The sequence below is a fragment of the Centruroides vittatus genome, unplaced genomic scaffold (assembly GCF_030686945.1).
Source record: "Centruroides vittatus isolate TY-2023 unplaced genomic scaffold, ASM3068694v2 scaffold_2802, whole genome shotgun sequence".
Lineage (NCBI taxonomy): Eukaryota > Metazoa > Arthropoda > Arachnida > Scorpiones > Buthidae > Centruroides > Centruroides vittatus.
Window position 1 is genome coordinate 2,142,486 of NW_027122693.1, and position 15,696 is coordinate 2,158,181.

Below are 15,696 nucleotides of genomic sequence, written 5' to 3' on the forward strand. Positions count from 1 at the left end.
TCGACTTGTTTGATTACATTATCAACTCAATTTCATATTTATTTTCACATTTTCACTTTGCGGTCCTTCTCTGTTCTTTTTCCGTTATTTACACATGTAGGTCATTTCATTGTTATCCACATTTGATATCATCACCAAATATACTATTTGTTGCAACATTAGTTATAACACAATTATAATAATAAAGAGATATTTGTTGTTCTGCCTAATGAGGTTTTGTATACATTTCATTGCAGTTTAGTCTCTGGGATTTTTCCATTTGAGTTTCTGTCCAGTCACAATAAAAGTTATGTAAACAGGAAACTAAACATTGATGTAAAATTCAATAGTTTACAATGTAAAAGTTTTATAATCCAACCTTACTAAACTATTATATATAACTAACATTTTCAATCATTTTAAAATTTATATGACTTAATTTATATTTAAATTAATAGCTATTCGCCTTTAATACAAAATAAAATAAAAATCATATTTTAACATCAAAAACCTGATTTTTATTTTACTTTGCACTAATGGTATTTGGTATTTGCCTTGTCCCTCTTACTTTAAATATTTCTCTTGTTACTATCATGTGCTTATGTTCTGTTACTTTTTATATTTTGAATAATTCTTATTCTAAAACAATGTTATTATATTTTCCAATTATATATTTAAAATGGTTGAAAATATTATAATTTGTGCTGGATTACAAAAAAGTTTTGATACTAAAGTTATGAAACTTAAAACTATTAAATCTACTATTAGGCGAAAAGTATTGCAAGAGTTGCAACTTCATTACGTTTCGTAAAACACTGTTTATTTTTTTCCTGCTTACCTACTTAAATTCATTAGAATAAACAATTGCTTTACACAATTGCTATGCTGCAGGAAATTGTTATTAAAGTATGGTTTTATGAAATCACTATTGATTTATGCCAGACAATATTGTATGACTTAGAGAGTTTCAACAATCATTATGATTATGATTAAAGATGGGCCAAATAAATGCTCATTTATTTTGTATCTAAGAAACAGGCATCACTGAAATTCCCTTTTCTGGAAGCAGTTGTTGCATGCTTCAATGCTATTTCCTTTTATATGAAATTTGTATACAGTAAAGTATGTAATAATATCAAAGAACTATTCTTTTATTATTACCAATAAAGTAATTCATTTGTAGTATACCCAATTAGTGTCTTTTTGACATGAAAACATAAACCACGTGGTATCGAAAGTGATTTTATTTCTTAACTCAAAACCAGACTGTGAAAAAGCTAAATTATCATTTCTTGCAAGACTTTTTTGCCATTTTTGTATTATTTAATTGATATATTATCATCGTTTTTGTCTGTTGGAAATTTTTCAATTACAGCAATAAATTACATAAGTTTAAAATACAACTTTCTATAGAAACAGTTATTTACGTTTATTTTTATTTCAGTGCTAATCCTCATAGCGTTCGAAAATTTCGGGTGGATTCGACTCAAGGAATTGTTTCGATTGCTCAACCGTTAGATCATGAAGTTACCCTCCAACATATTTTGACAGTCATGGTAAAAGATAACGGTACACCATCCAAACAGAGTTTTGCACGCGTGATTATAAATGTACTCGATCACAATGATCATACACCGGAATTTCTGACATCTATGATTGAAGGACAAATTTTTGAAACTGCAACAATTGGTACGTCGGTTGTTCAGGTTTTAGCAATTGATCGAGATAAGGGAAAGAATGCACAAATATCATATTCAATTGTATCTGGTAATTATGATTTCAATAACTTTATATACATAAAAGCTTTATGATAATCAGTGAGAGTAATTCTGTGGCTCAAAAGAATACGGGTCAGTTGCCTTTGACATTGGCCCATATTCTTCCAAGCCGTAGAAGTATCATTTAGATTAAAAATAAAATATTAAATTTATACAATTCATAAATTTCTTTTTATATATGTGATGCAATATGTGAAAAAGTATCCTAAAAGTAAATTTTGCTGTAGGGTAGAAAATGCAATCAAAGACAAAATGTAGATATTTTAGGTTTCAATGCCATTATTATTTTTTTAGCTAGGTGTTAGTACAAATACAGTAATTAAGTTCCTTTATATGAATGTAATTTTATAACTTTCTTAATGCAAATTTGAAGAAAACTTTTAAAGCCATTCTTCTCAGAATTATGATTTTACAAACGTAATTTTCAAAACTGTATCTTACTGAATTTTTAACCAATCAAACCTTTCTATTAGATACTCCTCTTAGTCTAGAACAGTGTTTCTCAAAGTGGGCGGTGAGTAAATCTAGAGGGGGTGCTGGAGGCAGGTTACCGAACAGTGACCAAAAAGTTGGGGTCACTGACAGCCGTTCCCTTTCCTCTGTTAAACTGATAAGAGGAAACATTGCATTTAATGGTTTCCAGATGTTGAGAACAATGTACGGTAAGGGCACAAAATGTGAGATTCATAGAAAAGTTTTCTTAAGAATATTTCCAATCCTTTCTCACACAAGAGAAAATGGGTTAGGGGGTATTGGGTATAACTTTATGGAACAAAGGGCGGTGGATCGAGAAAGTTTGGGAATCACTGGTCTAGAATAAGATGCACTCGAAAAATGTAAATTGGTTTTTCTGACTTAAGCCTTTTTATATCAGATATATTGCATAATATATACATGAATGAACAGATTGATCTATGTAAAAAAGCAATAAAGGAGTTTGAACCTGTTAAGCTGAGAGACAGTCCACTGTCAATATATTTTTCGGATTAAAGAGACTATTACTAGATCAACGTATAATACAGCTACCATAGGAAATTTAATATGAATGAACAGAATTAAAATCCATCTGTTAAAACACACTGCTGTATATCAAGGTCATGCACACCAGGAGTTTTTGGTAGTTTAACATCTTCCATTTGGGAAGAATTGGACTATGTTAATAAAGCAATACATTGTGTATAACTTATATATAACATATTTACAATTAATTTATTGAAACAGCTTTGTTCTAATGCTTATGCATTTCAGAAAACAGAGGTTCAAATATATCTTAAAATACAGGGTGGGTCAAAAGTAGGTATACAGTTAGAAGCCAGTAAGTGTATACTTGTCTGTATTTTTTTTATATTTTATGTAGACAGTAGATATGTAAAGATACAAACAATTGTGTTCAATCCTTTATGTATCTCAGTCATGCAGATGTCTTCCCTCAATGTTCCCTCTGTCATATGGTGACAACTGTATACTTACTCTTTGTCCACCCTGTATTTAGTTTAAATTAATTAAATTCTTTAATAGTAATAATTAAAGAAATTCTATACAGATATTGTAAATTTGATATTTACTCTCTCTTCTCGCACACGTTAGATATTTTTATCTGTTACGACCAGGGAATTATTTTCATTTAATTTGTTGGAATGTTTTTCTTGATCTTATTTTTTCTCATTCCTGTTGGTTTCCATTTATATATTAATTTTTTCTCATCTCTATATTTTTTATTTATTTAGTTCTGTTTGCTAATAATTGCCTCTACTGCTTACATAATTCGTATTAACAATAGACATAATAGACATTTTCCAATTTATATAACGACAGAGTATGTAATGATTCTTTTAGGAATGATTATTATATATCATTTTATTGTATTTGTATTATTTACTGTATATTATTTATCACTGTTCATCAGTAAAATACTATGTAAAATATAATTATAGTGATAATTTCCTGTTTGAAAATTTTATTTACTATTAAACATCACACGACGATTTATATAAAATAAAAAATACTGACTACAGTAATAAAAATAATACTATAATAAATCTAATACTAATATAATATTATAATAAATATATCATTTTATGTTATATATGATACTACTTTTAAGTTGACATCACATCAGTCAGTTTGTTTTGACGTTCAAATCAAATCACATCAATCAGTATCATTCACATAATGTTGCGGCACATCATGCGAATGATACTGATTACAAATTATTGTACATTTTTATTACATTTGTAAAATTTTTAGTAAAGAGTGGATGGATTTCTAATCAATAACTTTAAAATGATTTATCAGAGAGGTAAATCATTTAAAAAATTTTTGGTTTTGCCAAACTTGTGATGGTCGTGGAAAAAATGTCCTCTTAGTGCTAGCAGTGCAAAAAGACTTTAAAAAAAACTATAGTATGAGTTGGGAAACAATACCAATTAATTATTTGAAAAATTGATTATAATATAAAACTAGTTATATTTTGTTAAGTGAAAAAAAAAATTATTCCTTGCAATAAAAAGAAAACAAAATATGAGACATTTAGAGTTCAAGCAGAAAAATATTTTATAAGTGTAATTATAATGTAGTAAGATTAAAGTATTATAATGCGAGTAATACAGGATGTTCTCTTAGAAGTCTCTAGTTTTAAACTGTCCTATAAAATCCATTTGTTGAGATGTGTGAATAAAATGGTACAAAAGCATCGGACGTGAGATCTTCCCATTCAAGAATTGCAGATTCCATTAACAGTGCTGGCTCAGATGTGGGTCAAAATCAAGTTCAAACAGAAAATGTACTTGCCACATAAAGAGCAAATGTGGAAATGTACTGATTTAATGTACTAAATAACCTTTTCAGATTCACTTACTATTACCATTGTCTACAGCAGTGTATTTCAACTGACAGGCTGCAAAAATTTGTGAAGGTTGTTAAATAAATTTTAAAAAGAAGCCAAAGAACAATAAGTGTACATGTCAAAATTAAAACTCTAAATTGATTATACAAGTTTTTCATTGTTATAATAAATAAACATATAAGCTACATAATGTAGTAAAGAATATATATTCATAAGCAAAATTATACAAGCATAATACTGAGTTATTTCATTTGAAATGAAATTTTCTTTAAATCAAAAATGTATCTGAAATTGTGCATATTTAATTCAAATTATTTTAACTTAGAAAACAGCGGGACATTGGGCAGGTTTTTAAAGGCAATTATCGTGCCACTTTTAAATGCAAATCGAGACTTAATGTTAATTGCTTCACTTATGTAAATGAAAATTATTAATTTAAATAACTGTCCACATTTCTTCACTTCTGTGTCATTTTTATAGTTTCACAGGCAAAGTTGTGAGACTTGAATAACTCTCATCTTCCTACCAAACTGCCATATTTACTTTAAACAGTGAAATGGAAAAATGACCACAAAATAACTATTGTAACCTGCTGCTATTTTAAGGGACAACAATACTGTTTTATTTAATTTACAAAAAATATAGACAAAAAGAATTAGGTTAAGTAACAAGTAATATCGTGATCAAATGTTTACAAACACAATTTTAAATAGTGTGATTTTTTCCATGAAAATTTAATTACAGGTTCAAGTATGCTGTGAGATAAAAAAGATTGAAAAACACTGGTCTACAGTACTATTTAGTAGACCCCCCCTATAACACAGTAGTTACGTTCCGTGTTATATGAATTCTGTGTTGTATGAGTCACTTAAATACATGAGCCAATCACAGTTGGCACGAGTGCAGTTTAGGTGCTACGGCTGTTTGAAAGGTTTTCTTCCATAAAATTAACCGATTCTAGACTAATTTGACTCAACATTTCCAAAACACATATAATTTTTTGGGAATAATCCATATAAACTATGCTATAAACAAAAATTGTAGAATTACTTATCAAGTGTGCACCGTTTGACGACGCCATTGCTTAAGCTTGTTTTCGTCGTGGAGCGGCTCATTGAATGGCGGACGCGTGTTTCTTGATAAGTTATTTTTCTTTGAAAAATTTGCTGCACTTTGGAGACATCATTAATATAAATATAATCTTTATGGCCATTAAATAATAAATGTTTTTTAGTAGGTCTGCTGCTCGTTTAAACTCAACGGTTTGTGCAATGTCCGTTATTGGTCCAGATTCGACCAATCCTGTCACGACACGAGTCGGCGATGATGTTTTATCGTGTTATATGAGTCTCTTTTAGCATGTTATATGAACACAATCGCAATTTTCTTGCTGTGTTATACGAATCCGTGTTATATGAACCCATGTTATGGGGGGGGTCTACTGTACTCACGTTTCTTTTCCCAAAATTAATTCACAAAGCTAGGAATGTTTGAGAGGAATACCCTGTATTTTGCAAACTTTTAAAGTTGTTTACTTATGTCTCTTTTTAATTTATGTTCTGTACAACATATTTTAAAATAATAAAACATATATATTTTTATAAATTTAAAAAATGGCTTAATAAAATTACTTTATTTTTCAGGTAATGTTGGAAATGCATTTTCAATTGATCCAACTTTTGGTGTTGTTTCTGTCACTCAAGAGCTTAATAAAAATGTAATGTCTGAATATTTTCTTGTCATCAGAGCAACAGATCATGGAACGCCAACCTTGAATAGTACTGTCACAGTTCATATTATTGTAACAATATCAAATAATGCTCCACCAAAATTTTCGCAAAAAGAATACTCTGTCGAATTATACGAGAATGAAAAAATAGGTACTTCAGTTTTATCTGTTATGGCTACGAGTCGTTCTTCGATACATTATGAAATTGTAGATGGAAATTTGGAAGACAGTTTTGTCATAAATCCAACGTCTAGTATAATCCAAACTGATAAAATTCTTGATTATGAAAACATTAAGTTTTATAATTTGACCGTTTGTGCCACTAATATGGTTGGTGTAAATAGCACAGTTAATGTTTTAGTTCATATATTGGATAGAAATGATAATTCACCAGTATTTCAGCATTCGACTTATTATGGCTGGGTAAATGAAGCATCACTGTCTGGTGTGATCATTCTAAACAATATGAGTCGTCCATTGGTCGTGTCGGCGAGTGATAAAGATCTCGGACTTAATGCAGTTCTGTCGTATGAAATTGTCGAAAAGACTGCACAATCTTATTTTAAAATTGATCCGAGTACGGGTGCTTTAAATACGGTCAGATCTTTAGATTATGAACATATTCCTAAGTTTTACTTCACGGTTAATGTAAAAGATATGGGAAAACCGCAACTAAGTTCTGAGGTGCCTGCTGAAGTTTTCATAACAGTAATAGACATAAATGATTGTGCTCCAAAATTTGAACAATCTTTATATCCGGTGACATTATTTCTTCCTTCTCATCGTGGTGTATCTGTTGTAAAAGTGAAGGCGATCGACGAAGATACGAGTGACTCAAATATTTCGTACAGTATTGTTTCTGGAAATGTCGGAAATAAATTTGTTATAAATTCAAAATCAGGAGAAATATTTGTTAGCAATCCTAACAAATTACATGATAAATATAATTTAGTTATTTCGGCTAGCGATGGAGTTTTTGAAGCCGCAACAAAAGTTGCCGTGAAGGTACGACAGACTAGCAGCAGTGGCCTTAAATTTCAGCAGAATGTTTACGAGGCTAAAATTCCGGAAAATTCTACTGATATCATGACAATTGCTGTCATTACTGTTTTGGGTACTGCATTAAATGAGCATTTATCATTTCAAATATTAAATCCTGGAGAACATTTTACTATAGGTCTTACTTCTGGTGTTGTTAAAACTACTGGAAAACCTTTTGACAGGGAAATGCAACGAGATTATACTTTGGTAGTCGAAGTAAAGAGTGATTCGTCGGAAACTTTACAAGTTGGACACGTTTTGGTTGAAGTTTATATTTCAGATATTAATGATAATGCTCCAATTTTTGTAGGCTTGCCATATTATTCAGTGCTACCTATCGAAGCAACACCGGGCTATGTAATCCGTCAGGTATTTTTTACAGAATATAATATAAATTTGTTTAAAGTTTTTCTTATACAGTATTAAATATTTAAATTGCTTTTACAGGTACAGGCAATAGATTTGGATGATGGTGTCAATGGATACGTCCACTACAGTCTGACCAAAGGAGATGCAACATTATTCTCTGTAAACAGACAAACGGGAGAAATTATCTTACTAAAATCGGTATCTAATCAGAAATTGGAGTATGAATTAACTGTTACAGCAACAGATGGAGGTAATTTATAGTTTAAATTATATATTTATAAATTATTATATTAAAAACTGATCAGAAATATAATTTTCACAAATACTATTTATATAGGTAGTCCTGCTCTTCATAGCACAATTGTTGTACCAATTAAAGTTATCAACCGAGACATGCCAACATTTCCTCAACAATTTTATAATGTATCTGTTTCTGAGAGTTTAGCCGCTCATGCACCAATATTAACTATACAGGCAGAAAGTCCTCAAGGAAGGCAGTTGATATATAGTATAGTCAAAGGCAATGACCATGAAGAATTTGGTGTAGATTTTACTACAGGTATGTAAGCTCGCCGACTTTTAGGGGCAATAAGTTAATTGCGCATCAGGAAAATCTAGGGGTGAATCGTATGTGGGTGGAGGTGGCAGGAGACAAAGATGACAAGTGTCTTACACAAAAATCATTTATTTTGTCATAAAGTTAACTTATACTAGGAACAAAACAGTCTGATTTCGAGCCAGCATTGATTTCGACGATCGTTGTCTTGTGGAGGTCGTCCTTTGGTCGAGGTGGTGGTGCAGCCCCGGGGCAGGCGTAGATGGTGGGATGATCTTCTGGGTCAGAAGATCTCAAGTTCGGAGGGGTCGGCTGAGATGTATTGGCACTTCGGAACAGTTCGGAGGGGATGCACCAAAATCTCGAGGAGAACCGAATCTTGACCTTGAGACTTGGAGGTTTTACAGGATTTTTCCCTGCATCTTACCCTTTTGATTGGTCCTGTTTGCCTTCTCCCTTACTCCAATTGGTCATTCTTTTATCTCTAGGTGAAACCCAAGACTGATTCGGGTCGGGAAAAGTCCGAGAGGTGTTGACGGAGCTTTTGAAGTCCGTGCTCGTATTTTACTCAGTTATGGCCCTTTTCTCTGACGTCTTTGAAACTAAACAGTCTACCAGATGTTTTTGTGGCGATTTACCCACTTAATGGGTTCGGGCTTACGTGACTTAACAGATGTCCTTTTGGTCATTAATCCCCCTATTCTCAATTGTTTAGACCCGACGCTCGTTCACGAGCACCTCAACAAAGCTCCCTCTCTCTCGGTTGACATTAGCCTCTGTCATTTATCATCCCGTCACGTTTGTTTCAAAATAAGTAAGAAAGTTTCCTTCCTGTCTGGTCTACATCACCAACGTGCGTTCCTGACCCGATTTGACTTCCGAAACTTCCCGACTTAGGAACTTTATAGTTATTCATAATTTTGACTCGATTTTAGGGACTTCACAGGTAGAAATAATAAATGTATCAATACAACTAAAAATTTTTATTTAATATTTTACAATTGATTAGTATTATTATCTTATATACTTTATAGATTATAACATATCTCTAGAATTTCAAATTTAAGAATTTTAAAATCAGATTTTCGGTAGGATTATATATGCAAGTATTTTTATAACAGAGTAAAGGAAAAAATAAATTAACATTTATATTTTAAAAATAGAATATATTTAGTAAACATTTATCAATAGATTAAAACAAATTATGAAAGATTACTAATTTTTTTTAATTAGAAAATTGTCTTATCATAGAACTTCCACATATTTCATACAATTGACAGCAATAAATTTCTTCTTTTATTCTATTTTCTTTTCTATTTTTTAATATTTATATTATGAAATGTTATAATATTGTTATCTAGTATTAGAGTTTCCTTGTTTATCAGATTTTATCAAGAATTGTTCTTTGAAAGAAATACAATTCGAGCCACAGTGGTATAAAGGATTGTTCTTAATTGAATTTAACTGATTTAAAATTAAAATTCTAATTATTTTAGCATTTAATCTGGTAACAATTTCACTATTTTGTAATGAGCATGAGTAAATTAATAATCTAAGTTCACTTATAGGTAATTCATGCTAGCTTATGCAAAAAACATTCATTTTCCAGTAAGACAATATATACAATAGCCCCTTGTTATATTGCACATTATACAAAGCAAACGAGTGACATATCAGATGGCACGATATAATCAATGTGTCTATTCATTATAGGCTATGTACCAAATGACTGCCACATTAAATTGGGTTACTTTTCTGCAATTATTTTAAATTAATTTTTAAATAATCATTAATGGTTAACGCACTTTTATACTTGAAGACAATAAAAGACATGCTATATTCAGATGAGTGATATAATGAGGGGATACTGCATATATATGTGTGTATTTTTTAATTTGTGGCATTGACTTTAGAAGATTTTTCAAGTAAATTATAATTCATTTTTGTTATTTTCTGTTTTTTCAAATTTGAAAAGAGTTTAAAGTTTTCAAAAACTATAAATACTAATTATTAATTTAAATCAGTTTTTATCTTAATAATGCACACATCCATTTATTTTCAAAGACTTTGTTCTTAATGTAGTATAAAGAGACAAAGACGTTACTTTAACAAAAGGTTTTATTCGTGTCAAAAACGACTGTTACAAATTCGAATGCAGCGAGAAACAGTGCTGCCAGTCCAAGAGACTAACTACTGTGGGGAGAAGTGTTGCCACGCTGTGACACTACTACACTTAAAAAGAATGAAAATACATTAAAAGTAATAATGACATTTATGAATACATTGTTGAAGTCTTGGAGACTGTTAAATGCTCATTTATTTAGTGTTTAAATTAAACAAAATTATATTTCATATCTGTTATTTTTCTTGTGAATGCTGTAAATGGATGGATAGAATCAGACAGCGTTTACATACATTCCTACATATTACCATGCTTGTGATCCAAACAGGGGAGCAGCAGACAAAAGAAGACTGTAATTCTACAAATCATCTATTCAGCAACTCTGTCCACACCTTCCTGTCCAGATACATTTATTCCTCTTCTAGCACACTTCCTCACATTCTTTCTCTGATTCAACACCATACATTCTCAGATAATAAATAAATATTAAAAACAACGGGATCGGTTATTATTATAATGTTAAAAAACAATAATTTCCAAAAAATTATAAAAATTCTTTAAAAATAAACAAGTTAAAATCACTCTTCTTTATCCGATTTCGAATGAATTAAAACAAAAGATGGACACTTATTCAGAAAATTACCAAATACTTCTTACTTTATTAACCGTATTATCCAAATGCATTTCACGCATTGTGCCTCCTCAGTGGATACCGTGTTATCCACGACCAGTGCATTTATACTCTATCAAGCTATCCCAGCATTCGTTGAAACATACGCTGGTATTTAAATTAATAACATTTACATAACTCTTGATACAATAATGCTCAACAATGCGTCTCATTACAAGATTTTCTATTTTATACAGTATTTTAATGTTGTTTCTATCTATAATACAATGTGCCACACTGCAATGTTGATGCCACAGAGATTCAGTTCTATTTAGCTAGATTGCTGCCTCGTGTTCTTTCAGCCGCTTCTCAAGTTGTCTTCCTGTTTCACCAATACGTACTTGTTGCACATGTGCACATCAGTCTGTAGACAACGCCTGCCACCTCCAAAGGATTTGTCGGATGTTTAATATTTCCTTTATTCGCCAAATAAATACTTTTACTCAATCTATTTCTTTGTTCACCTACTAAGTTGACAAAATAAGTTTTAAAGTTATTTTTATATTTTTCAAAAAATTTTTTAATATATAGAATTTTAATATATAAATTAATAACTTTTTCCTTTTTTACATTATATCTATTAATGGTATAACAATTATACCACCTACGTATTAATTGTTGTGGGCAATCATTAAATAAATATTTTTTAAAAAGGCTTGCAGTTTCCATTTCTATATGCTTCTGTAATGTTGTTCTACTGAAGATCTTTCTTAATTCCATTAAAAAAACGTTCCTCTTTATGCCTATTGGACAGTACGATTTATAATTAATTACCTTATTATTATTGCAATTTTTCTCATACTTACGAAATAATAACGTTTCTTCCTGTCTTGTAATTGTAACGTCAAGGTAATTAATCTCATTATTTCTTTCTTCTTCATAGGCGAATTTAATATTTTCATTTAAACTATTAGCATAAATCTCAATGTCTTTAGCCGTAGTGATATTTGAATCGTACAAAATCAATATATCGTCCACGTACCTAGCATAAAAAGCAATGCCCTGGGACTGGAAAATCTTTTGATCTAATGTTGTCATACAAATATCCGCAATCTTCGGGTCTATTACGGACCCCATTGCTATCCCATCTTTTTGTCGGTAAAACTCTGTAGAGACTAAAAAATAATTATTTTTAAAAGCAAATTGTATAAATTCTATGATATAGGTAGATAAATTATAATTACTTAGACATTCCGAAATAAAGTTTCACTTTATTGATGGGTACATTGATTTTACACCCAGGCTTACAAGTCTTAAAGAAAACAGAAATAGTATCCACTGATGTATATACGCTTTTACATAATAATCCAATAGAAGACATTAAAAAACGATTAACGAAGTTAATGAAAACATATTAAAAAGAATTTGTGAGCCAAGACTATAAGAAGATAATGAACTTTAATAATGTGCATATTCCACAACTCAATATTAGTTAAAACTCATAAAGCAAGAAATGTTTATAGACCTTTAGTGGATTTTAAATATTCTATATTGTATAATTTGGAACATTACTTAAAAAAATATTTACAGTGTATACCAGATTCCAGGTATAGCATAAAAAATATCGATCAGTTGATCTTGCACCTATTATATGGTCAAAGTAAGAAATCTTTTAGACTTGTAAGCCTGGATGTAAAATCAACGTACCCATCAACGTATCCAAAATAAAGTGGAACTTTATTTCAGAATGTCTAAGTAATTATAATTTATCTACCTATATCATAGAATTTATACAATTTGCTTTTAAAAATAATTATTTTTTAGTCTCTACAGAGTTTTACCGACAAAAAGATGGGATAGCAATGGGGTCCGTAATAGACCCGAAGATTGCGGATATTTGTATGACAACATTAGATCAAAAGATTTTCCAGTCCCAGGGCATTGCTTTTTATGCTAGGTACGTGGACGATATATTGATTTTGTACGATTCAAATATCACTACGGCTAAAGACATTGAGATTTATGCTAATAGTTTAAATGAAAATATTAAATTCGCCTATGAAGAAGAAAGAAATAATGAGATTAATTACCTTGACGTTACAATTACAAGACAGGAAGAAACGTTATTATTTCATAAGTATGAGAAAAATTGCAATAATAATAAGGTAATTAATTATAAATCGTACTGTCCAATAGGCATAAAGAGGAACGTTTTTTTAATGGAATTAAGAAAGATCTTCAGTAGAACAACATTACAGAAGCATATAGAAATGGAAACTGCAAGCCTTTTTAAAAAATATTTATTTAATGATTGCCCACAACAATTAATACGTAGGTGGTATAATTGTTATACCATTAATAGATATAATGTAAAAAAGGAAAAAGTTATTAATTTATATATTAAAATTCTATATATTAAAAAATTTTTTGAAAAATATAAAAATAACTTTAAAACTTATTTTGTCAACTTAGTAGGTGAACAAAGAAATAGATTGAGTAAAAGTATTTATTTGGCGAATAAAGGAAATATTAAACATCCGACAAATCCTTTGGAGGTGGCAGGCGTTGTCTACAGACTGATGTGCACATGTGCAACAAGTAAATATTATATCGGTGAAACAGGAAGACAACTTGAGAAGCGGCTGAAAGAACACGAGGCAGCAATCCAGCTAAATAGAACTGAATCTCTGTGGCATCAACATTGCAGTGTGGAACATTGTATTATAGATTGAAACAACATTAAAATACTGTATAAAATAGAGAATCTTGTAATGACATGCATTGTTGAGCATTATTGTATCAAGAGTTATGTAAATGTTATTAATTTAAATACTGGCGTATGTGTCAACGAATGCTGGGATAGCTTGATAGAGTATAAATGTACTGGTTGCAGGTAACATGATATCCACTGAGGAGGCACGATGTGTGAAATGCATTTGGATAATACGGTTAATAAAGTAAGAAGTATTTGGTAATTTTCTGAATAAGTGTCCATCTTTTGTTTTAATTCATTCGAAATCAAATAAAGAAGGGTGATTTTAACTTGTTTATTTTTAAAGAATTTTTATAATTTTTTGGAAATTATAAAAATTCTTTGTTTTTATAATTCTTTTTAAATTCTTTGTTTCTTTGTGGAAATTGTTTTTTAACATTACAATACATTCTTTCAACTACTCATTCACTACTTGTTCTAATCAAAACTTTCTCAGTCCTCTCTTACCATCCATCCTTCCCATATTTACTCACCTTTTCAATTACACTTTCACATCATATTCCTCCAGCACTTGTTCATTTCTCACACAGTCTCTTTCCATTATACCACACATTCCTCTCAAATATCTTATCTTACATGCAGTAATATGACTCCTGTAACTTTTCAGCCATACCCAAGATTTACTACCAAACATGAACACAGGCACCACAACACTGTCATACAGTCATTTATGTCTCTTTAGACATCCTTTTACTTGTTAAACTAACAAAGGTAAATCAAATTCATGTTTTAATTCAATCGATCATTTACATGGAACATCACGATATGATACGATAATAAAATAAATCATAAAATCACTTCTACAATCAAATCTTTTGAGTCTAAACTACTAATTTAAAATATACATTATTTTCTGTCTAAATCTTTTTTGTTTGTATTGTTGTTCACATATTTGAGTAACTGTTTCATACAGTAATATAAATTAGTTCAAGTCTATTTCGTTCTTTAATAAGTATGCTTATTTTAGAATATATATTCTATGCTTCATCTGAGAGAGAGTGAGCCAATTTCTTAATTCTTAATTATGAAATAAACAGGAAAATTTGTAGTAATCGATAGTTTGCATTAAAGGGAAAAGACACGCGAATAATCGGCAATGAAAATCAGATTTTTGGGATGACCATTTTAGATTAATGTTACCTATGGTTCCAAAATGGCGGCTCGTCTCTGATTCCAGAAAATAGAAGAAAGGAAACGGTGGAGACGCACATTCTAACCTAACCTAATTTATTCTAATAATTTTGTTGGTAATAATTATGGTAATTTATTAGAATAGGTTAGGTTAGGTTAGAACGTGCGTCTCCACTGTTTCCTTTCTTCTATTTGCCGGAATCAGAGACGAGCCGCCATTTTGGAACCATAGGTAACATTAACCCAATTTTATATTTCGTGAAGGTATTAAAATTCTTAAATTTAGCAATATGAATGTTTTAAGAGATATTCTATTTTATAATAATAATAATAATAATATATTTTTTGTGAAAAAATGTTTTATACATACCATAATTTTCTTCATTTGCAATATTTATAATCATTGAAATAGATGTCAAAAGCATCTGAAAATAAAATATTTTATGAGAAAAATTTTTTTAAATATTTATTTTAATTAATTAATCATAAATATTTTGTTATTTTAATTAATGATTTAAAAAAAATCATTTTTTCTCATTCAAAAAATGTTATTTTAATCGTATAAAAATTGAATTTTTGTAAATCTAAATTAATTACGAAATATTTATTTTTAAATCAGAAAACTCTCCCGTATCTTGGAATGTATATAAATAAATTATATAATTTTAAATGAAATAAATTAGAAAATGTACTTATAAAAAGCATTTTTAATCCTAAAGAGAGAATTATTTTTTTAGAAGAGTTTCTGATTTTTCTTTAATAA

At 29.9% G+C, this 15,696-nt stretch overlaps 1 protein-coding gene across 1 annotated transcript in view; it reads left to right on the plus strand.

The window, feature by feature from the left end:
• The window catches only part of LOC136987822 (fat-like cadherin-related tumor suppressor homolog), a 254,157-nt gene that overhangs the window by 188,580 nt on the left and 49,881 nt on the right, over positions 1–15,696 (plus strand). Inside the window, 4 exon segments of the mRNA XM_067285564.1 lie at positions 1,424–1,746; positions 6,246–7,741; positions 7,820–7,991; positions 8,079–8,300. Of these exon segments, the coding sequence (XP_067141665.1) occupies positions 1,424–1,746; positions 6,246–7,741; positions 7,820–7,991; positions 8,079–8,300 (2,213 nt within the window).